This window comes from Larus michahellis, chromosome 6, assembly GCF_964199755.1.
Source record: "Larus michahellis chromosome 6, bLarMic1.1, whole genome shotgun sequence".
Taxonomy (NCBI): Eukaryota; Metazoa; Chordata; class Aves; order Charadriiformes; family Laridae; genus Larus; species Larus michahellis.
Window position 1 is genome coordinate 21,481,200 of NC_133901.1, and position 25,864 is coordinate 21,507,063.

The window sequence follows — 25,864 nt, forward strand, 5'->3', positions numbered from 1 at the left end:
ATTTGAGGCTGTTCCCCCCCCCCCGCCCCAAATCCATCAAAGTTCACAGAAATTCTGATAACATTAAGACAAATTTTTATCATGCTGAGACTTGCTACTATCTGATGTGAAACAAGATGGTCTGAATAGCTGTTTTTTTCACCATCAAATAAATAATCAGAGTACTTACAGAAGTTTCCAGTGCACCACCATTGAAGTCAACAAAAAAGACAGAATGCAACTGCTGCCTCCTTCCCCACCACGCCGGGCACTCTCAGTGAAGGAGACCAATGCAACAGAAGGGTAAGGAAGCGCATATGTTGTTTTACCAATGCTGCCCCTCTGCTATGCAGGAGGCTATTTTTTCTCTAGCTAGCACCCTTCACATGCAACCATCTCTTTCTTGCAGCAAAACAAACCTGTGTTCTTAATAAGCAGGTTTGCAAGGTCCTCACTGATTTAGACCCTTTTCTACATTAGAGAAGAAAATATTTCTACAGTGGATCAACAGAGAAGCCCCCCCCCAATAACACTATTTTAACCAAGTACCTGTTGGCTACTGTACCTTGCGGTATGGAGGTGGGTTGATAGGAGGGCTCAGAGAGCTGGTACGTTGGCAAAGTTGGCATGGCACTGGGTGGAAATCCTCCTGGGATCAGATGGTTGAAAGCCATCAGTTGATTGGCTCCTGCCTGTTTCCTCCATCTAGCACGACGGTTACTAAACCAGACCTACAAACGTTTTAATTAGGCACATTTGATTTTTGTACATTTAATACGGGTGCATCAGAAATAACAACATCGTATTTCAAATGCATTCAGTATCAGAGAAGAGAGATACAGAAGATGCACACTGGGCTCAGAGCTCTGGGACAAGAATGGAGCCCTTGGCACACACTTCCTTGGTTCAACAGACAGGACACAGGAATCCCGAGCCCTAGTTTCCTCTCAAACACAGCCTCTCCTGAGAAACAAGCTGACTAATGCTTTCAAGCTTTAGTGCTTTTAATAACTATCAATCACTATCCTTATTGTGCTAGATTTAATGAGAAAGGGAAAACGTCTCTCCATTTGATCTAAGTGCCAGCCAAAGCTATTTGGTCTGGATTGAATTGTCTTTGCATTTTACTTGCTGACAAGTTAGCGGCATGACTTAATGCGCTGTTGGAAGGTGCTTGCACTTATATATTGGGAAACTCCATTGCCCTTATGATCAACAGAACCTTAAGCTTTTAATTTGAAAAATGCAAGCGCTGTGTACGAAACACACAAATCCCTCCCAGCAAGTTTTCATGTATTCACATATGTACAAAACATCTCTTAATAAACTTGTCATGAAAAGTAGATCAGCATTTCAGAACCACTTTGAAATCTGTTCCCAGAACAGGGTACCAAACAGATGGGATTTGGATTAGTGGGATATTTTAGCTATAAATCTACTTTCCTTCACGTCATTCTCAGTTCACATTTTAAGTTTTCCAAGTCTTGGATGGCTTTTCTTGCTTCCAAGAAAGGAGAAGGCAAGACTTCACAAACACAGACAGAATAAGAGTTGCAAACCACATAGGTTAACACTGATATTATAGTGATTACACATGCCACAAATCAGAAGGGCAACGAGCCACAGCAGGGGTGCCTGGACCAGGGTGCATCCACACTGCCCTGCTGCTGGTTTAGAGCAACTTCTAGACTACAGCACTCAGGTCCATGAGGTGGACGACTGCCAAAAAGAAAGATTGTTGGAGATAAGTGAGGCTGCACACATTTGTAAACAAGCAAACAATTACTTATAGCTGTACACCCTGAAGCAGCTGCAACGGTCATCCATGGATGCTCTCAATTAGACAAGACCTTAATTGAGTGGTAGCGCCTTACAAGGTACATCTGCACAGCCTGTAAGGCAGTCTGAAAGCCACTGAGGCATGTTAGCTGATGAGCCACCTGTAGACGTACTTGTAAAAGTTGGGTCTCAGACCAGCTTAGGAGTTAGCCACCACAGACTGGATTTCTCTGTAACATCATTTACAAACTGTGAGTGGCCTTTACATCAGAGCGTTACAACATTTTGGACTGCACTCTGGGCTTCTCCTTTGCTTGCTGTTTCATAGCAGGAGTGGCTGGACTCACTGGGCCATCTGGTTTCTGATGTGGGCCATCTGTCACCATGAGTTTGATCTGACTTCATCCTCTCTTCAGAATGAGATGCTCAGTTCACACAGCTGCCTCCTCCTTCGGCCACAACATCTACTCCTCAATTACACACTCCCACTCCGGCTTAAGATCTAGGACAGAGGGATAGATGGAGCCTCGGTTCTAACTCAGAAATCCCTCTTGGTTTTTTGCTGTACGTACTAACCCTCCCTCAGCCTCCACATGAACCATTTATGAAAACAACTGGCAGGGGCAAGGCACCAGGGCAGAGATGAGAGACCTGCAATGAGCAATAATTGAGAATGGGTCTAGATTCATCAATATTTTTTACTTTCTCATCTTACAGACATCTATATCCTTTTTCACCCTTCTCCTTACCCTTTGCTTCCCTCACTGACATTTAGGTCAAAATTTCTTATTTACTCCTCACAGAATCCTTCCACCTGCTTATGCCTCCCAAAGCCCACCCGTCTCGCACTCCTGCAGCAGCGTCTTTTGAAGAGAAGGAAAAAGAGGCAAGACATGCTAAAGAGGGAGAAAGAGGCTTTGCTAAAGAGCCAAAGAGCACTTAGGAAGGATAATGGAGGTCAGAGAGGGAACAGCAAACTCGTGTTGTAATTAGCCTAGCCAGGTCATTAACTATGGCTTTCTCCATGACACTCTCCCTTCTTCAGGTCGAAAGGGTTATCTGATGATCTTCAAATGCTTTGTGAACAGTAACTGAACTGCACTACGTGAGTGGATTTCACCGAGGAAAATGAGGTAACAAGATTTTGTTTCCTTTACAGATAAGCATTTGCCTTCAAGCCCTAGATCTTTATTAAACGAGTCAGACCCCAAACTTTAATTCTGTAGCAAGTGATTTGCATTAATGCCAAGTTTTATGCTTTTATTTACAGATACATTTTGGCTCATTTTATGGATTTGCATCCTTCCAAAACTATGTAGTATACATCTCTTATGTATGTTAACATATGTTAATGCATATGTTATTATATGTACATATGTTAAACACATGCATTAAACATCTCTAAAAGGACACACTCAACAGTATCAAAAAGTCTACAGCAGCCCTGCGATGAAGATACTTGCGCAGAGCTCTGTTGCCACCTGGAGCCTCACTAAATTAAGTGGACTCTGCAGGGATGCAGGAACCTGCCTGGGCTGTGCAGAAACAGGGCTGTACGTGGCCACCTCAGTCCCATGCGACTGGGACATGCCAAATGGGTGGTACTTGACTGGCACCTGTGCCACATGCTGCTGGCACAGTCATGGCTCCAGGCTCCTCATCTCTGGCCACTGCCACTCCACTGCCTGGCTGCCCCATCAGCTGCAGCACACACCTTCTGCTGTTTGCCCTGGATTCTTGCTTTCCCCAGGTGGCAGGAAGGAGGTGGCACCTGGCTAGCACCAGAGTCAGCCCAAAATTAACTCACAAAACCCCTTGAACAAATCCAAGACTGCAGAGCCAGTCTTATTGAGACTGATACCACGTGTACTCATCACTACAGAATGGTAGAGGCACATAGGGAAAAAACAAACCAAAACACACAACCACACACCTTTACAGTAAGCACCAGGGGTCCGATCCACACACGTACTTGTTTCCCTTTGATTTTAACAGGCTTTCAACTAGCCTTGGTAAAAATACTAAAAATAATTTATCTTAAAATGACCATAAGTGTGGCCCCAACTTTTACCATCACACATTTTTACAAGTGAACATCTGTAATTCTGGATGTTTTAACACAATAGTTTTTACTAATCTTACATAGCTTGATATTTAGGTTGCAACTGTGTTTAACTCCCATTTTATACCAGGTAACTGCAGATTTCAGATGGCATGTGTGTGACAGAACACAAAGAAGAAATAACGTTAACAGTAAGACAGGAGAAAAAAAATACAAATTAAATGGAAGACTTAAAAAGTAGGAATTTGGTTTTGGAAACTCAAGAAAAAGAATCACTCAAAACTAAATAACTCAAACCTAAGTATTTTATTTACATTTTACGTAATGTTTATTAAAATTAGTCAGATCCCAAACTTTACCCAGTAGTTGTATGCTTTCTATATTAACCGAAATTATTTATTTTATTTTTTGTTAAATCATAATTATTTCATTTAGACTAAGTTTGGCTGCCTTGACTTATTCTCAAGAGTTCAGAAATTTATTTTTTAAATCAGCACATATCATGAAAAAATCCTTGTGCACCATTACCACTAATTAAAGAAATCTTGAAAAATTTTGCCAATATCAGGCCAAGACTTAAAAATAAATCTAGTCACCACAAGCCAATGTGTCTGCTTAGAAGCACGTTGTAAACACCTGGGGAAATATTTTATTTTGTTTGTACATTTCCAACATGATTTAAACACAACGTCCTCTTATGTTCAGCAAATTTCAACTTCCACTAGCACAACAAAATCCTCATGTTATGAGCGGCCTTTTCAAACCTAGCAGGGGACCACAGAATGCTTCTGTTCTCCCACACTCTCCCTTCTGAGATCATCAGCAGCGATCATCACCTGGACGCAGAGATGCTCAGAGTATAACACAGTCCCTGGTGAAGATCATAAGTGTCATACTATGAGAAAGTGCTACCCTGCAGTGGACGTAACAGAAAACTAAGCTATCTGTGTCTACTTAATCTGACAGACTAATGTATCTTGTGTGTTGCCTTCACCATCAAGAGCATGGATCTCAGTGGAAGGCAGACCCACCCTAGACAGTACTTCAAATCACCACTACCACACTGAATTCCCCCATGGCAGCAAAAGCAGGGGATAAGCAAGCTACTGCATTTTAGAGACTCAAAATATAGCATTCTTACACAAACAGTACTGTGTCTGAAGGAATATGATCTACTTGCGTTGGTGTAATATGCAGGAGCTCTAAATTAGATCAGCATTGTGCCTGATACTGTGCAAATGCAGACACGGCCAGAGGAAACACGGCTTGTGTGGGGGACCCAAGCATCCACAAGCTATGTCTGCACCACAAGCAAAGTCACATTCATTTTAGTGAGGCTCTGGCTCCTCAGTTTCTATGTCACTGTCAAAGATGGAATGTAAATTACCCAGTGGATTCGGAAACAAAATTGAACCCCAGCATCTGGCCAAAATTTACATCTCAAAAAAAGAACTGAAGAGGATGAAATTTAGAGCAAAAGGAAAAAAAAAATAGCCCTTTAAGGGAACTAAGTATTGGAGGCTCCAGTTTTTCAAGCATCTGGAATCGGACTGACCAAGAAGAAATAACGCCTCAATAGAATATTAAAAAAAGTATTTTGCACCAATATAGAAAGGATGAGGTGAACTAATAGGTTTCTCCCATCTCTATTTTCTAACATTTAGATCCTGCCTTTTATTATCATTTTTCCTTTAAATAGTTTGCAAGTGATCATGCCAACATCTTATTTCGTTGATCTCAACAGGATATTCTTTAAAAGATGCATTTATTCGCTTGGGAACACACTAGTGTAATTAGCCTTGACATTTCAACAGTCTGATCATAAACACAGAGTGCTCTATGTGCTTTTAAGGCAAAAAGATCTCTGATCCAACAGGGCAAAGCATTTGAGATGTGAGTTTTGCAGGAAACGCGTGGATATTTTGTTATACACAGTCCTGACCATGGCAAGCATGAGTGCCAAAAACATACAAAGTCCAAAGACTGATGTATTGTTAACGGCACTTCTAATTTTAGACAGAGGGCTTTTGGTGGTTTTGGGGTTTGTTTTTTTTTTTTACCCTTTTGCCTTATGATATTTTTCATGGTAACTGCCTCCCCCACCCCTCCCTTCCCCAAAATTCACATGTCCAAAACCTACTCTGACTGTCCTGGAAGCAGGAGTCCTCAGTGGGTGTGCCATCAGGGAAGGAATTTGGGGTGCTCCAGAAGCAGTGGGGCTGGGCTGCCTTGGGAAGAGGAGAGGCTGAGGAAGGACACTCTGCTGATGAAGCTGGGCTGCACCAGCCTGGAGACAGCTGGCTCTGTTACCTTTGCAAAACACAGCAGCGTGACTTCTAAAGACATCTGCAGTGACCAGTCCTGCAGTCCCTGTTGATGCCAGAGCTGCATTTACTTCAGCAGCCTTCAGAGCAGTGTCTGCAGGCATTTTCACCCTCTCGCCAGTCCAACAGTTGACACCAGCCCTTGTGCCAGCCTGACCCGACTGGGAGTTCATTCAGAGAACACAAAACAGCAGGGAAAAAAGGAATAAAGTTTTTTTCTTCCCTTTTTTTTTTTTGTGGTAGGGTGAATTTCCATCCTGGCTCACCCTGGCATCAGATAAGCTCCAGGGAGAGCACTGCCAGGGACCAGCCATAGAAAGAAGAGTAGAAATGGAATTGCTTTTTAGAAACAACTAGTTGGTAAATCAGCTTCACTGCGACATCTGCACATCCCCAGCCTCAGAGGAATAAGGTCTACTGCGTACGCACAGAGGCATGCCATGTGTAGGCCTGTTTCCTCACAGCATCCCAAAGCGGTGCTGTTAGCCTGCGGAGAACGACCTGCTATGACCATCAGTGGGAACACCACGAGGTTCCAGGTTCTCCGCCTGGGATCTGCCAGGAGTGCGTGGGTGTTTATGGTGACAGGAAGTCATGCTGGTTGGGATACAAGGAGTTATCAGTGTGATGGAAACCAGAGTTCTTGTAAAATGAACAGGGACTAAAAAAACCCACACATTCACAGGGGTTTAAAAAAAAAAAAATAGAGAAAAAGGAAAAAACCCAAACCCCACACACAAAATAAAAAGAGACCAGACCAAAAAACCACTAGGCTGTGCCAAAGGGACTTCCATCCACCTCCCAATGTGATCCAACATACTCAACTCTCATAGGTTTCTTTGGGAAAAAAAAAACAAAACCACACACAAAACACACACAACTTTGACCCAGTCCTACACAAATACTTCTAAAACACTGCAGCTGAGTAGTTCTGCAAAATATTGAGTAATAAGCAAATTGAACTGTGTATTTATAAATTAAAGCGCCACTAATTTGAGCCCTTAGGCAGGAAGGACCAGAAAAAGAGAATCAAGATCACATCCCTTCTTTTCCTTTATATTTAAAAATGTCTTCGTAGGCCTGCATATGTTTGTAGTTGGCTAATTTACCCATAAGAATTTCTCCTTTACCCCAGGGGGTAAAAAAAAAAAAAATCTGCAATTACAGGGCTATCTACTACAAGAATGCACACAGCTTTTTCTTTCTTTATCCTATATATGATGCAAGAGGGACAGCCTCAAGAAAAGGCACTATAAATTCTCCATAAACCGCATCAGGAATAACTGTAAAGATCCGCTGAAAGGTCTTAAATGTTCCTGAATCTGTCCCACATTCCTTTACCCCATCTCCCTGTTGGACTGTGCAGTTCAGTGTACAAGCTCAAACCATTTCAGAGGAGCTGAGGGCAAATAAAGACTTTTTTTTGGCACAGGTCCTCCCTCCCCCATGATTTCCCACTGAATGCTTTTCACTGTTTGCTACTGAGAAGAGACTGTTAAAGCTGAAAGATTGGACTTCGGAGCTTTCAAACTTTACTACTAGCTTAGGAGTCATCCTTTTCTTATCTCACCTTTCCCCCCACTATCTTCTTCTCCAAACCATCTCTTCCCCTCCCCGTACCATAGTGAAACAAAGAAAACAATGTGGAAGGACAGCACTTTAGAAAAAAAATAAATATATGTATCATTTTTCTTCCAGATACTCAAGACGTCTGAGCTCTTGGGACTTCTATTTGCTGAGGCTGTAATAAGCTTTTTACAAAAGCTTACAAGCTGATTACAAGTTTGACATGGGAGCATTCAACCCCATTCTAGTAGCCCGGAGAGATCTGCCTGAATTTTCAGACATGCTCTTTTGTAAAACAATATTTTTATTTTTGGAAGTTTTCAATAAAACCAATTTAAACCTGGGATTTGGCCGAGAAGAGCCTTTTCAGGACAGGACGTACTCAAGTTTCAGAATTCTTCCTGCCTTCTCCTGCTTTTTCACTATTATTCATGGACTATAAGAGTCCAAACAAATTTGTCCCATTGCCTTTTGTGTTTAAGCAGGAAGGCCGTGTGCCAGACACTTCTCACAGCAGGACCTCTTGCCCTGCACGATCCCATACAGCTGGGGGCACATCCTCAACATGGTCCAACACACAAGTCTCACACATCACATTTCTGATAATTTGGGAGGCCTGCCCTCAACACACAGCCCAAAAAGATTTGTCTGACTGGCCAGCCTCCACCAGTCAAGGCAGGCTCCTGGGCCTCTGCCTACCCCAGGACAAAGTTGAACCGTATTTAAAAATCCTTTACCAAAAGATTGAAGTAAACACCTCCCTCCCACCGTCAGTCTGAAGCAGGCTCCAAGCTCCTGCCAAAGTTTGCCCAGTTCATCCAGGTCTAAAAATAAGCCTGATGTGGGAATCAAAAGGTGGCAAGAAGAGATGCTACCCACTTCATTCCTTATGTGCTGCTACAGAAACCATAACCGCACTGCTCTGAAGCTCAGAAAGAGCCTTTGATCTTTATCTACACTGGGAAAAATTTCACTTTTAGAATTCACCTTCATATCGAGTCAGTAAAAATAGGCCACAGACCTTATGGGCCTACATTGCAACTTAATGATGGTTTTAATGCTTTTTTAAACTGGACTAATAAAGCAGTGCACATCTGCCATTTTTACTCACAATACAAGAAGTTTTAACTTCACATTCCCAGGGTGTTACTACTTTTTTTTTTCCCTTTATTAAAGGGCCATCCTAGACCTTTGGGACTCTACTTCTGTTTCTGAATTGTATCTGATGAATGCACAAGACCGAAGAACTTTCCCCTTCCTGCTGCATATAATATGCAGAGAAGAGACAAGTGCTTTTGGAAGAAGCAGCAGAAGAGGTTGTCCTGGCTTCACAGGACCTCTAGGCTCAAACACTGGAGAGAAAGACTCAACAGTCCTTGAGTGGAAAGGTGGTGCAGGAGGAATTGCAGGGAGCATTTTAACTCCGTATTACCCCCAGTACTGAATTATCTGCAGTGATTACAGTTATACATCTCATGACTCTTGCAACATGGAGCTTGTTTCAACACTTCTTTCCTCAAAAGCCTTTCCTGTCCCCACAATTAAGTACACAAATAACATTCACAGTGTAAAGTCTGTTTTCAGTTGCTTGGAGCTTTAAAAAAACTCCCCTTAGGGGCTGAAATGTTTTAAGTTTGATCTCAGCCCACAGGCAACTTCCCCTCACCTGCAACCCCCAACCCCGCCTTGCCCCTTTCCAACCAACCAGCTTAGAAACACGCATTTGGTTACCCCTCAACAGTGGGAAAGTGAGGAAAATAGATGGTTCAGCAGTTTAAGACGCTTCCTTTCACGAGTGTTCAGGGACCGCCTTGGGGAATAGAAGGAAAGGGGGGAAGCACAGGGTGGCGGGATAGAAAAAACAAAACATGAGATGCAAGCATGACATGGAGGGACAGAGGGAATAGCAAGGTTGGTCGAGTTGTAATCAATTAACTAACTTCCTAGACAATGTAAAACAACTCTACAAAATCGGACCTTACAGGTCCAAAGAAAAAGAAAAAAAGAATTTTCTAGGCTCAGCCTGATTCAGGCTGCAAAAAGCCAGCTCTTTTAGATGATCCTTGATCAGGAAGCAGTCAAAGAGATCTTTGTGTATACATCCATATAAAATTTGGTATCTCTGATCTCTGTCATACTATGACCAAAAAAGAAGTGTGACTAAGACAGCTTGAATGCTACATCAGTATGACTATTCAGCCCTCTCAGCCTCAGTCTCTTAGGGTTATTTTCTTTTCACAGGTCGTCTTTTATTTCATGCCCATCATAGGTGGCTATTTTAAGGGGCTATAGAGAGGTGCTGAATGCTGATAAGGCAAATCCTGTATCCCTTAATCCACTGCTAAATCACTCTGCCAGGCTTCAAGGGTACCAGACAGATGGAGTGCACTAGCAAACTGCCCACAGGCTGGCTACTTCAGCCCCAGCTCATCTTTAATCCAGAAAGGTTTTGTTCTGGTATTTTAATCATTGATTGACTGGGAACTTTCTTCCATGCTGGGTTAGGTAAAATATCCATATGTCAGAGGTACTGGGGAATTTGTGAGGCTGTAGATCATAGGAGTGGTGTGAGACAGGATGCGTCTCAAGGGAACCAAGGAAGCCATAAGGAATGTAAAAAGTCACAGGGTTAAAGCCACATTAAGACAGCTGTTATGTTAATGAGAGTTCTGCTTTTCTTCTAGCTGTGGGTCATTGATTTAGAAAAACACGAACAAGGTCTTTTTCATTTTATCTTATTTTTCCACTGAAGCTAACGTAGGCCCAAAACTTCATATCCTAGATCCCATTGGTCTTGCTAACAGAACTTGTGTAGGAACTTATCTGTGTTATGTTTATGTGTGGATGATTCCCAGGGCTCGATTTAGCCTTACCTGGCCCAAGTCTATATATGAAGCTGTTTTGCAAGCATTTCACTTAGTAAACATGTTAAGAAGAGAGTCATGCACCACTGAGTTTGCCTTCCAGACAAATTCATCCATACATCTGATTTTCTCTCACAGTCATAACAAACGCTTACAAGAAATGTGGTGTGAAGTCTTCTGCAGAAACATTTAGCAGGTTAAACTGAGAAAGTCTGGACCTTTCAAGACAGATCCTCGATATTACAGCCATGCTGTAATAGGCATGCTTGTCTTAAAAGGTCAGAGGGATATTTTGTATTGCTTATTTCAGTTTGCAGAGTCTGAATGCCTCAGGCTGAGCTTCAACGGTCAAAACAAAAATCAAGTTTCACCAAAGCAACCAAATTCACCTGTATCCTTGGTTAGATCACAGGTTACCACTAATTTCTCTTCCTTGGTTAGATCACGAGCTACAACATTTTGCTTGTCACCCAACCACACATTTGCTTATGAACACTTGCAATTCAGACTGATTTAAACTGGGCGTCCTTTTCCAGATGACTCTTAGATGTCAAGTAGTGAAAGAGCAGCAGAGGATTCTGCCTGCGGTATTAAACATTTTACAGGATGTGCTTCTGTGCCATGAAACTGATTAAGTCCGAATCTGAACCTGAACTCTGGCATATAGTTCATTCCAGAATTATTTGGCTGCTATTTGTCCATTTTTGGACATCTGAAAATCCAGATTTGTGCCTTTTTTTTTTTTTAATTTAAATCAACTCCGTGGTTTACTTGTTCAGCATGTTAGCTTGTTTTAGACAACCCAGATGTACATGAAGTTGTGAAGATCTAACAGTTATTTGAGGGCCTATTTTCTTTTGAATTAAACTGAGAGTGGGGATAAAAGAGAGATTACAAAGTTTAAATTAAGTCAACTTCAAAAGCTAAACTAAAAGTAAACTGTAGATACTGCACCAGTAACCCTGCTCACTTGCCTGGCTCTATAGACATATTGTCCTTTTTAAAATGTTTTTCTCTCCTCTGTTAATGCCTGAAAGACCCAAACAACAACAGATGAAATCAGTTAAATAACTATAAACTGGCACAACAGCTGACCTGATTATCTGCAGAGTGCTGTCAAATGCATAAAATAAACAAACTGGGATAATAGACCTTCTTCTCTAAAGGCTCAGTATTATATTCATGGTAGGTATGGAACAATTAGTGGGGAAAACACAAAACTTTTTTCAAAGCAGTTGTTGCCTTAAACAGTTGGAAAACCATGTCCATGTACAGATGCAAAATCCTCTAAGGCTTTAAACACTGTAGCTTCACATTTTCCTTCTACCCCAGGGTAGGATCACGTGCACATATAAAAGGACCTGACATGCTAAGAGAAAAGGAAATTCCCTTGTTTAGGCAGCTTTTAAATACATACCTGGACACGAGCCTCTGTGAGTTTGGCTCTTTGCGCAAGTTCTTCCCGGGTATAAATATCAGGGTAGTGTGTCCTCTCAAAAGCTCTTTCCAGCTCTTCCAGTTGCTCTGCTGTGAAGGTTGTCCTACTGCGACGCTGCTTTCTTTTTAAAGGTAAATCTGGTTCAGAATCGATGTCAGAGCCTTCATCAGACTGGGGTGCTGATGCTCAAAAAAAGAAAAAATGAAAGACAAAAATTAGCTTTAGTTGAGGGGAGAAAAAGCGAAATACTGGATTAATTGATGATATCCTCTTATATGGAAAAACTGCTTTTTCCCCATGACTCAGAACTGAGTTGGCCAACTTCAAAAAAGCCAAAAAAGTGAGAAACAAATCAGAGTTACATGTTACATCGTGCAAATGTGCTCAAACAAATAGAGAATTGTCAAAAGTTCAACTATGAGTTTAGCTCCTTTTCCTGGCCCAAGAATATTTATAAGGACCTCTAGTAATCTTCTTGAGTAAATGCATTATTCAACGTCTTTGTTTTAACTCCTCCAGTGGTTTGCAAGTGTTTTAAAAACTCAAGTAGTACTGCTTAGTCCCAGCAACCGGACAAGCAATACGGCCTCATTCCTTTCCCTGAACTAGTGAAAGGATACAAATATTTGTCACACCAGCGTGCATGTTGCTAACTCTGTAGATACATGCCCATGAGACCTTCCCTATGGATCCATCACTAAAACCTTATTGCCGAAATGGTTATGGAAGTGATTACAAAGGTATGGGGAGCGCTAGTGAAGAAATTAATTCTCATACACAATCAAGTATCTACTTCATGTCATGTGTATTATTTTTTCTACACTCTAAATGGTATTTTACATGTCTGTGTTAGTGTATCTCAGCACCTTTAAACATTCCTACTTGTTTGCAACTTACTTGTCTGTCTTAGGACCACCTAACATAACCTTAGGACAAACCAGACAAGTGTTTAAAAAAAATTGAAAATAAAAAAAATCCGAGATGCACATAGCACAGAGAATTCCTGTAAGAATAGCTCTGAGCAATAGTTTGACTTGACTCTTCCAGTTATTAAAGCAAGGACATTCCAGCATATGTGATGACCAGACCTGAAATACACATACTGCATGCTTCCTTCGCTGAGGTTTCATCGCTATTCCTCGTAACCTTGGGAGGTTTTCCAGCACAGAGCACAGCTACAGGCAGATGTGCTGATGCTCAGCTTCCAGGCAACAGGCCAGGATGTGACTGCAAAACAGCCAGGCTGTGGTGGACCAGAGGCCCCTCACACAACATCCTGAGTTGGTATTTAAGGAAAGTCAGCAAGAAACAGACCACGCACAGCATGTCCATGAACCCAGAAAAGGGCTACCAACTCTTGCAAGCAGCAGTTTAAAGAGAAATCAGAACCAAAACTCCTGCTGAGTTTCAGGGACATGGAGAGAGTGAGATCACACACACCCAGACAGCTCCTGGCATCACTGCTTTTCTCCTGTGCTCCATGGCAATCAAGTGAATTCCAGCTACAGCCCAGCCACGGCTGAACCCATAGCTACAGCTGTGAAGGCAGCCAAGCCTCTTCCAGTACGCAACCACGTTCTTTTTCTCCAACAAACAGTAATGAACCAAAAGAGTAGAGTTCCAAAGCCAGTCTTCACTTCCATCAGCTGCTGTCCCAGGCAACAAGCATTCCTTCTTGCCTGAGTCTTCAAGGGAAACCACCTAAAGAGGGCAGACACTCCCCAGTGATGCTGAAACTGCTTGCTCAATTGAAATACAAGCACCGCTTCTACTACTTCAATAATTCCAAATAAATTATTGATACAGACATTGATTTAAAATAATCTCCTTAACATGATTTATTTGGAAGTAACTGAGAACACAAAGCCAGAAAGAAATCACTGTTTCTCAAGCTCCAGCTAAAACCCCCACCGTGTTCATTTCTAGCTATCTTACATTTCCAATTTCACTCAAACTGTTTGAACTAATAAATACACCTAATCTGCTTATGTGGTCTTACCGCATGAGAAAGACAAAGTGCTTTTCCAGACAACTCAACTGAAGAGTTCGTGAATTTCTGCATACCAAAAAAAGAACAGTTACTGCTATACCAGAGGTTCTTATGTGAAAGCTATCTTCATTGCCCAGACACCATCAATATTTTGGATCCAACATACACAGGACATCAGGAGGAACTGATGTCCAGTTCCTCTGGATATCCAGACTGACAGAGTCTCTTACCTGCATTGGAGTTTTGCCCCAGGTAAGACTGAATTAAGCTGGTTCTTGAGAATATTGTCCCCAAGAACAAAGGGGAATCAGCACAAACATCATATCCCAAGCAATTCAAGGTCATTCTTTATTAAACAGGAAATCCAGAGTATCCCAAAATGAACATAACACATTGCCTAAACTAGTGACAAATCCCAAATTTTCTCATTTGGGACCCCAAGCAAATCAGTGACACCTGCCTTCCTCAGCAACTACCAAGTTAAAACCTTCCAGGATGGCTTCATGCTGCTGTTCAAGAATAAAAAGAAACATGAGACATTTAAAATATAATTAGTCTCATATACAATCACACACCTTAAGCAGAACAGCTATTGCTGACAAGCTAGATCAGTGGAGGAGAACACACCAGCCATGCTAACAGGGTCATGTTGGCTAGCACTGCACTCTGTCTGTCCCTAACATGGTAAGGCCTGAAACAGAGCTCAGGAAGGTCCCTTTCTGAGACAACGTCTCTGACAAAAGTTGCTTTTGATTGTGTACAATGAGTTGGTTTCTTTTAAAAAAAAAATAAAAGGAGAGAGTCTCAGCAACTCTTTCAATACTCTCTTTCAGACTTTACATGTATGTATGGAACTTCTTCAAAAGTCTACATATATGCCTATAAAAAGCCAGCTTAAATCGTGCAATTTGAAGTGGATATTTTTTGCTAAATTTCTGAAGTGAATCCCCTCACCAACTGGGTGGGAAGTATCAGGACACCTATAAAGATCTTTATAAAAATGTTTTATAAAGACCTAGCAAAATCTTGTGACGTTTCCCTGCATCTTGCATTCATGAAGCCATGAGAATGCAGTACTGACTTAATTTCATTTCATTTTATCTTTACGTTTTGTTAAGCAGTATATTTTAGCAGGACCCATTCCAATAAGACAAGGGGTAATAGTTTCAAACTAAAAGGCAGTAGATTTAAGTACATATAAGGAAGAAAATTTTACAGTGAGGATAGTGAAACACTGGTGCAGGTTGCCTGGAGAGGTGGTAGATGCCCCATCCCTGGAAATATTCGGGGTCAGGTTGGACGGGGCTCTGAGTGACCTGATCTGGTTGAAGGTGTCTCTGCTTATTGCAGGGGGATTGAACTAGGTGACCTTTGCAGGTCCTTCCCAACCCAATTTTATATGAAAGGCACAAAGGTAAGCCAATCAGAAAAAATCGAACAAAGTACCTAAGAGTCCAGAACAATATGTCTAATCAAGTGCAAACATTTAGAGAGAAAGGAGAAAGTGTATATCAAATTAAATGCCTTTCACATCTATCTGATTTCATTGGTGTTACCCTTCGCCAGGCCTGGCTGCTATGATGTGCAGCTTTATTGAAACCATTGAGTTCCCTTCTCTTCTCTGCAACATTAAAGTCAGGCAAACGTAATGTCAAATGATAGCCACAGGTCTATACTACAAACTGCAATATTTCTATTTCTTACAAAGTCTTCTTAGTTATTATTAGTTTCAAGAAAGTTTTTGTTCTTAATTTTTCCTATTAAAATACTATTATTAGACTTTTACATAGGTAAGAAACCAATCAGAGTATTGGCTAAGCACACAAATTGGACACATCTCAGCCTTTAAAAAAGCAGTATTTATTTTATATATGCTCCATAGCCATAGCGTATTGCCCTTTTCCTAAGCGTTATCTCACTAATAGATCCACTGACTTCCATGGTATAAAAAGATACTATTCAGCACAGGTGGAGGCGGTCAGATTTTAGCTGGGTTGTTTCTATCTCCATCACCTCCACAGACACATAACACACACATCACTAACCTTTAGAGTTGTCATAATGATCTGAATACTCCAACCCCTCCAGCTATAAATAGGAGAAGGACGGAGACTCACCAGGGTCCTGGGAGATCCCCGGCCAGAGCCCGCGGGCTCACGGGTACCCCCACTTACTGCACGGCTCACAATGGGAGAGGCAATCAAAAGCACTGCCAGTATCTGAGCCATGCAGCTTAATTAAAGAAGGAATTACAGAATTAAAGAGCAATTTTTTGTCCCTTAACCCCTCATGACCTGCCTGGTGGCCTGAGGAAATGCTGTGTGCTGGTTATCACCACGATACACAAAAAAAACCTCTGCCCAGCATTGTAGGCATTCAGTCACCTGGAGCTCTGCAACCATCCCTTTTCCAAACACTGTAAATAGACACATCCGGGCAAAAACCTAACAAGAAAATAACACACAAGAGGTCATTCTTTGGGTTGTTCTTCCTCTCAGCAAGACATTTCATTTGAATAATTAAATAACAAAAACATGACAACCATTTAAAAGCCATGCATTACAGCTGCAGCACAGCGCACCTGACAGAGGCAAGCAGAGAGGTTATCTTTCTGCAACAGCACAACTTCTCAGGCAATCCTTCAGTCACTGTGGCATTTCTTTAATAAATTATTACACAGCCTCTTCCTCCAAGCGTAACAGCCTGGGATCTGCCCTATATAAATTCTGTCAAGCCATGGATCTCGCTAAAATAAAATAAATAAGAAAAAACAATATATCCAAGGCCAGGGAGGGTTCTGGCAGTGGTTTATTTGCTAGCTACTCCCCGCATCTTCTCATTTCTTTCTTTAGGAGAGGTTAATTTCCCAGTTTCTCCCCCTCATGCCACGTCTCTTGTCGCTCAGGTCTGCAGCCATGGGCCTGAGCAGGGGGGGTCCTGGGGGCTGCTGGCGCAGCCCTATGGCCGGCCGTTCCCCGCAGCCCCTCACGCCCGAGGAGAGGCGAGCGAGTGACCTCCCTCATGTTTACTCGGGTGCAGGCGAGGAGGAGCACGGCTGGGCCGCTACCCCCACCCTCAATGACAAATGACACTTTCTCTTTGTGATCTTCGGGATTTTTGTTGACTTATTTGGGAGGCTTTTGTTGGGCCCGAAGAAATGGCCTGTGGCTGAGGCCTATTCGGCCGATTTCCACGCTCCATCTGTGGTATCCATCAGCAGGGCCTTCGCCCGCATTCAGGGCTCTGACACCTGCCTGGCAGGATGCGGGAGGCACAAAGGAAGCTGCAGCGGGGGCTGGGGGGATGGCGGGGCGGCGGGGCCGGCCGGGGCCGAGGGGATGCACAGCAGGGTTTAATCCAACACACCACCACCACCCCCAGCCCAGAACCCCAGCACCTGGAAGCGTCCCCCCCCACCCTGCTGGAGGTGAGGGGGCTCAGACAGAAACCCTCCTTCATATCGCCCGTGAATTAACGAGGAAGCAGGGGGAGAGGCGGGAAAACCCTCCCAGGATGTGGGGGCCACCAGAGTCACCCCAGGCCCCTGCTAAACAAACCCCTGGCGCTGGCCGGAGGTGGCCATCAGCGCATTCCTCCCAGCACCCTTGTTTGTGTTGGGGTAGGCTTTCAGCAGCTGGCTAGAAACACATCAGGCGTCCTTTCGTTCCTCGAAATAAAGCCCACAGGAAAAATAAAACAGCATCTTTATTTCCTACTAACAGCTCCCTCCCCTCTGAGCAGTCCCATTTAGGGGCAGGCTCATATCTGTACAGAAAAATATAACAAAGACTCTGGAGCTGACCGAGTACATCCCTCCCCGCACATCAGCCCTTCGTTTTGCTGTATTTGCCTGGGGAAATGTGAAGCCGGGCTCCCCTCTCCTCCTCCTCTGAAACCTCACTGTCACAGCAAGGAGCCATTAAAAAGAAAATACGCCCTGCCAGGTCTGTGCTAATCAAAACAGGACAAATAAACTCTGACACTCAACAACTCCCCGAGTGCCGGCAGCCCTGGGCGGAGAGTACAGATTAGTTATGAATATGGCAGGCAGTGGGGGACGAGCTCGGGGGTCTGCAGTCACCCCATGGCCACCTGCGAGCTGTTTAAGATGCCACAACTGGACGCCGTGTTTATCTAAGGTAAAGCGTGCTCCCAAGATGAGAAAAGCACCCCTAAATTTTGTTTTGCAGTGCTCTCATCGAAGCACTTTTTGGCAAGTTTACCAGGACTCAGAACTGGAATTCCACCCAATTCACTGTTCACTTTCTGTGCTCCACCATCAATGGGGGCAGAGGAGAGAGGGGAGATTTGGGCACCCCAGATTTCACCCCATTAGGTCATAGCCCAAAATTTGTTAGCAGTTGGACTCTTCTTCAAGAGGAAAAGCAATTTTCAAGAAACATAAAGAACAAAACAAGAAACCACAAAATATAAAACACGTTAATGTCGCTACATACTCCTATTTCCCTGTTAAAAGTGAAAATTTAGGATCAGCAAATATATGAGAAAGTTATGAATCTTGCTAGAAAGCGACAGCATACAGTGTGAAATAATCACGAGTAGTAAAATTGTTTTTAACCCTTTCTACCAGCATTTTCACTATGATATATTAAAAACAAGAAATGAAACCAAAAAGCAAGCCTCTGTTTCAGACATGAATATCTCTCATCTAACAAGGATTAAGTCACACTTCACTTACTCCTTTGAAAAAATCACTGTTATTTGCAAAGGGCATACTTACAAAAAAAATTGTAAATGGCTTTTTTTGTTTTTTAAAACTTCACAGGCACTTTACAAAAGTCTGCAGTGAGAAAATGAGAGAAATGGGGATAAAATATGTTGCTGTTTAAGTGATTAATAAGAGTAATTAATCGGTTACTGGAACTGGAAGAGAGCAACTCCATTCTCCTGTGAGCTCTAACCTGGAAAGGCAGCGCAGAAAGGGAACAACCACCACAACAGCAATAAAAGTGATCTTCTTGAGAGAAGTGGATGGTATTTTTATTTTGTTTGGACTGATTCACATAGAGAAATGTGCTTTGTACAGCAAAGTGAAAAGGAAAACAGTAGCTGCAGTAAAAGGAAATGGCCAACAGTGACTTTTATTTACAATTACCAAGAGACAGGCTATTATTGACCATATGTGCCACAATCGCCCTCCTTATCATGGGTTGGCCATCATGTCCATTGGGAGCTGTTAATGAACTGGGTAATTGAGCTGCTGACATGTGTTACCAAAACAAAACAATAGGAAGAAGAGACAAATGAACATTTTATTTGCCAATCAGAGTAGGTTCCGCTTTTCAGAGCGCTGTGCCTAAGTAAGTGGCTGAATACATAAAACAGTGCATTGAAGGCAAGCAGATGCATGCACAATAATGGTTAACTGACAGCCTATGGCCCATCTGTGCTTAACATTTTGTTAAAGAAATTACTTGACTTGCTAAAGAGACAAATCATACAGCTGCCCCAAGTGCTGCATTATAAGAGATAAATCATTAGCTAAACTGTTTCATGCTTAAAATGACAATGCATATTAACAGTTATGCAGGGACATTTTGTCAGCACAGCTTGATGCAGTTATAACTTGCAAAAAATGTGACAGCTCATAGCTATTCAACGATTTCAACTTAGAAGAGAATGACAACTCTGTGAAAACAATTTCACCGCATAAACAATAGACAATTCACAGGCTTTTCTTTTTAAAAATATGTTTAATTTTTTTTTTGAATGATGAAATAATATGGAAAAGGGAAAAAAACGGCCAATGTCTAACTGTTCTGCACCATTAATCTGCTAGCATGTACTTCATTCAAAACCACAGAGCATCAAAAAGGAACACATTCCATTTTAAATATCAAAGACTGCATCACCAGCACTAAGAATAAATGGCTAATTCTCAACTGTGCATGAAAGGATAAGGAATTTCTAGAGTGAAAGGAAGGGAAGAGGAAACTGCAAATACAACTTCAAAAATCTCTACTTAGTCCCCCCACCTCCTTTTCGAAAAAGAGATTTGTTTTGTTGATACAAGTAACATTTAAAGTACTTAACAGCTTTGCATGTGGGCCTGATCCCACCCTCAAGTTTCACCGCTGTAAATTTGCACTGGGAATTACTATCATTATTATTTTCTGTTCTAAACTAAATATAAGAGCAACAGCAGTCAGATCCTATTGAACAGGTAGTGCACACACACGGGCACGTGTAGCCCAGGAAACCTGCCCAAGGGAGGGCAGAAAAACAGACCCCCCCCCCCTCTTCCCGACTTAGTCGCACAGACCAGGGCAAGCCAGGTCCCCAACCAGATTTACTTGAGCAACTGCACTACCTGAAACAAACAACAAAATGCTGTTTGGTAAAACTTGTGTAGCCTGTGGGACCTTTCCCCGTGGTTTAAGACTGGTGCCCACGTTAAGTGTTAGCTCAGGCTTAAAGACTAAATAATTGAACTGCTACAGCTTTCCCCACGAAGAAAAGACTGCCTTGCTGACTTTGTACAGGTTTTATTCACTGCCTCAGAGAGCTACTCTGCCATTTGCAGCGGTATAAAAGCAAAGCTGGATCCAGGCAAGCTTTGGCCCTTGCTCAAGCTCTCCTTCCCTGGATCTGCTGGGAACAACTGAAGTTCAGCGAGAGGGAGCAGGTACTGTGATAACGCTGGGCAGGACAAAGCACTCCAGCACCCACCCATACAATCACACTGTCACTGGACTCTGAGTCACCCCAGACCTCTCTCTGAATGCAGCCTATTGACTTGGAGAGGAGGGATTTTTGAAAAGCACGAAGAGCAGTCACAAGCGCGTCCCGTTGACTTTCATTTTCAGCGGGAGCTCACGAGTGCCCACATCTGGGGGCTTTTCCAAGCCTTCCTACAGGGAGCATCCCTGGTAATGCTGCAAACACCAGTCTTGTATTTGATCATTGCAATCATTGCAACATCTTGGCTTCTCACTTAAAAAAGATACACTAGGAGGTTTCGAGGGAAAACTTCCAGAGGACTCAAAAAAAGTGCCAAACAAACAAAACAAAAACCACAAAAATATTTTCCTCCTAAATTTAGAAAAAGGTGAAGGAAACTAAATACTCAAATCTGAATAAGGTTTGCTCTCAACACCCTTTTGGAAGATGATATTTTAGGCAATATTTTAACATAAAAGAAGGAGGCACTTAAGAGGAAAGCTAAATCTCTCTTTTCAAGTCCCAGAACACACTAAGAAAGGGTTGGCATCACGTCTTCAAGCCAGTATCAGCCGATGGAAGAGCCGATCGGTAACCAATTAAGACTGAAAACACTGAGTGTCCTGGGAGATGGAATTTATCAGCTGAGAAATTAAATAAAGCAAATGAAGGAGTCTCTGGATAAATAATGAGACTGTATTAACGAGTTAAAGCACTGCAAGTAATTGAGCTGTCAGCAATCTCTCACTGTGTAGGCAGTGTGGATTCTTCAGAAGAAAAAAAAAAATCCATAAGTTATACTTGGCTCAATCCTTTGCCACAACAGCATCGAAATAAAAATCCCAAAGTTATACAAGCTGATCAAACTTACTGGGCACACCAAGACAGAAAGAGCTGACAAGCATTTTTCAAAAACAGCTCTGCATTGCTTCCCTGCGTTTTGACCCAGTAGCGTTGCTAAAACATTTTTTAAGAAAAAAGAATCTGTACAGACGCCTAAGATAAAAAATTTGGAGAATGTTTTAATATGTTCCCTATCTCTCTCAACTAGTTCTAGCACCTGAATTAACACCATCCCCGAGTCAAAACAGACAAACATTGACAGAGCATGCTGTTGTAGATAGCTTCATCTCAATGTCAACATTACAGTCCTCAAAGTCTCTATGGGAAATGAAGGCTATCATCTCTTCTGAAACCCACAGCTGCAGCCAGGCCACCCCTCAAGCCACTTTTACCTACTATGGGGCTAAACTGAGTTATATGATCATCTCTATTTAATCACTCTCAGGACTTAAAATGGCCAAAATATTTCCAGACTTTTTTTTTAAAAAACAGAATATTGGATTTTGTCATTGAATGCTCCATTTCCTCTAGAAATAACTTCACTTTGCAGAAGATTGCTGGGGTTTTTGTGAAAGAAAACTAAAAGTGCTGACTTGTTTTCATTTTCTAGACTTCAGTCAACAAAAAAAAGGTTACATTTTTCACCAGATATTTTTCTTGTGTTTGATTTTCCAAGGTACTACCTACTCCTGCAAAATGCTTCTTTTCCAGCCAAATCTGTTAGTAACTCAAGGTCACTCCCATCACAACTACATAAGAATTGGGGTGCTGACCTCAAAATCCATCATCTTCTGTCACGGGACATGGTCCTACTGGGTACTAAGCCCTCTGGTCCCACTGGTCAAAGACATTCCCTGCCTTTATGGTTTTTTCAGTATTTGGGATGAAAGGACCCCATAACGGGATAGCAGTGGGGTGCTCAGCACCTCTTTGTGTTAATTCCCGTGGGGTCTTTCATTCCCAGCTCCTGCCTTTGGGTGCCAGCACAGGGGTGCAGGACTCTGTGCATGAGACTCCCTGAAGCACACAATGCTGTTTCTTTCATCATAGTGCCTGTGATGCCGTTACAGTAATTAACTTGAGTCCATCCAAGAGCCAGTCACCTGCAGATTCTCCTTTGCCCTGTGGAGTCTGTGTGGCAATGAGCTCTTAGCATCATCCTTTAATTACCCTTCCCAGTGACTGCCACCTGAGAGCTTGCAGCGCAACACCTGCACATGACCCAAACTGCTCTGGTCAGGTGAAACGTGAGCAAAGAAACCTCACAAAAGCTAGTAGAGCTCATAGATGCCACCTGACCATACCATTGCCACATTACAGATACTAGGCAGACATGAGAAATTAAAGTAAGACATTTTCTACTTTTTAAGCAGACATCATAAGAACCGAAATTTGGGCAATAAAAAAAAAAGAAAGAAGTTCCACGCACACACACAGCAACAGTGCTATGAAGAGATTAACACTGTGATTTGCTAATAGTGAAGCAGGGTATAGAGCTTGCTATCTGTTCAAAAGAAACATGGGGTGCTTAATTTTCAAAGAAAACTCACAATTCTTCAGTTCAATAAGAAAACCAGAACAAAGCCCAGCATCAGCCAACCTCAGAGCAGTCAACAGAAGGGAGCGACGTGCCGCGCTGGACTGCGGCCAGCCCCGCAGCACCTTTACAGCACGGGAAATGTGTCCAGCTGGGAGTCACTCTTGATCCATTCTCTACACCACAGACATATGTAATTCCCATACATTCGCTCTCATTTACTACTTGTTGACAGATGCTGATAAATGCTCTTGAAAACCTAAAAGAACGGTGGCTGCTGGTGAATGCTTAATGGTAGAGATGTCAAAAATTATTTGACTAAACATACACACATTTACATCATCTGCTTTGAAATCTCTACAGATATTAACAATAAATTTATAACTGTCTCTCTGAATTACTAGCAGCCCCAAAAACTGAAAAAGTAACTCTGCACCAAATTTTATGAGATTAAACACACCCGTTTTTTTAACTATTCCTCCATAAGCGTAAGGCAGAAGAAGCAGGATACCTTTTGGTATATCCTGTAGGCTTTGCTTGGACACTAACATACAAAACACATTTTGACTCTTTCTTCCCCCCCCCCCCAATATTATTTATTTTGAAAGAATATTTGTTCAGGAATCGAAACAAAGTTTTAATTGATATCAAGCTGCTTTATATAACTCTGACATTAACAGAAATTTAAAACAGTGAGAAATGAAATGTATGTGTTGATGAGCATGAGACCCACAGTGTGCGTATAGAGCACAACTTACATAATACATTATTACGGCCATATAAAATGTTAGCTCAATTATTGCATTTACTATATTAATTTGAGTAGACTTCACCATGGTACTTCGCATTTTGTAGCTGTTTAAAAGAACTATAATTTTATGCACTTCCCCCAAAGAAATTTGGCTGCAAAGCATTTCCCAGAAAGCTGCAAATTAAACCAGGCAAATTAAACCATGAAAAAGGCTGCTTCCATTTTTTTTTTTTGGGGGGGGGGGGGGTGGTGGTGGTGCTATAGGGAAGTACCTTCACTCTATTATTTTAAAATATAATTCCCACAGGCATGTAAAGAACTATCTACAACAGTGTTACCAAACCTTTAACCCAGGGACCACAGCAGTCCCCAAGAGGACAGTCCGTGAAATGCCTGCTGGCTCCCAACTGCTCCCGGCACCGCCTGGGCTGTGGGGTCAGAGCCAGCCCCCGCTACCACGCAGCTCTTTGCAAAGGGTTGTGATGATGGTTTTCAGGGTTTGGGGCATTCAGGGGTTGGCTTTTTGCCTTTATTTTTTTTTTAGTTCTCAGTAATTAAAACTATAGAGTTTTATAGTTGCTACTAAGTATGTTGTCCATTTCCCAGCTTTCTCTGCTGCAGTGCAAAATAGTGGAATAGAAGATCCAGGGATTTTCCTAAAAAGTTTTAGGTAAGCCTTTAAGTAAGCAGAGATATTAAAGAGCCTGAGCAAAGGGGTAAAATTTTAGACTGAGGCTTAGATGGTTTTTCAGTTTCTAACAGTCTCATGGATTTGAGGCTGGCTAAGGACATTTAGCTAATCTACCCTGTATTTATTAACAGCTGGGAAGCAGTATAGATCCAATACTACACCTCTGCTACACGTCAAGCATGTGGGACAACTCCTGCATCCCACCTGCAGTTACAGCCTCCCAGGTCCGATACCGACACACAACCACATGCCAGATCCCCAGCTCTCACTGACTTCTCCCGGTTGTTTTCCATTCTCGCACCATCTCACCCTGCCTTGCTGTTTCCAAGTCTAGCTTACAGTTCTTCACTCTTACACAATGCAAGGTGTTACAGGATGCCAAAATGTCTCAGAGCTCTGCAATACCACACTTGCTGACACACCTGACAAAAAAAATTTGACAAATTATAAAGCACTCTCAAACAGAATCTTTCCTACCACGAATCAGTGTTGTATTTTTTGTTGTCTCAGCTTCCGCAGACTTAAGGAACGCAGAATATGCAACACACACTAGCCTCGACAGGCAGATCCTTGCCACTGCCAAAACTGGCACACCCTACGCACAGGGTACGTGTGTAATTGCATACACAGTAGGGCATAATCTGCAAACCCTGCGTGCATGTGTAAAAATACAACACACACCTTCTGTTAAGACGAGCAGTAACAACCATTGGTATGAAGATAAGGAGAGAAAAGAGGGCAGCTTTAATTTTACAAAGGTACAAGCATGCTATAGGATCTTTTGTATCCCAAGCACACAGATCAAGGCAGTACTGAGATACATGAACGTTGCATGTAGTGTCCCTACAACAAAAGCACCTGGACTTTCAATGACTTAAAGTGACATGATTGTCTAAACCGAGAGCATTTAAGTCACATATAAGGTACAAAACCCACACATACTATCACTTATTTTCTCCTTGCCATTCCTTATGGAAGAGACACTGAAGAATCTAGTTCTTCATCCCAAGTATTAAATGCAAATCTCATCATTTCAGTGGATCCAGCTCCTAGACTTGGATGTAGCCCTCAGTCACCCATGGGTGTCAGGAATTTCCATGCACAGAAGACACAAGGTAGATAGCCTTTAATTTTGTTCCTTTTACCCAGATGGGAACCCAATGAAACAGCCTGTGCTTTTTTTGGAGCATGGTTCAATGTTAGATGATCTCCCACACGCTGAAAATCAATGGTTTCATTAAAGCTGATGGCTTTACCCTCCAGAAATAGGGCAAGTTCACTAAGATAACAGCAAAAGCGGTCCCAAACAGATATGTTTAAAACTAGGAAAAAGATTACCAAAGCGCAAACATATGAATT

General features: G+C 42.3%; 1 protein-coding gene across 1 annotated transcript in view; it reads right to left on the reverse strand.

Moving 5' to 3' along the window:
• PAX3 (paired box 3) overlaps window positions 1–25,864 on the reverse strand; it is an 82,695-nt gene that overhangs the window by 13,948 nt on the left and 42,883 nt on the right. Inside the window, exons 6-7 of the mRNA XM_074592351.1 lie at window positions 11,992–12,197; window positions 545–710 (exon numbers count right to left, since the gene is read on the reverse strand). Of these exons, the coding sequence (XP_074448452.1) occupies window positions 545–710; window positions 11,992–12,197 (372 nt within the window). The remainder of the gene's footprint in view (window positions 1–544; window positions 711–11,991; window positions 12,198–25,864) is intronic.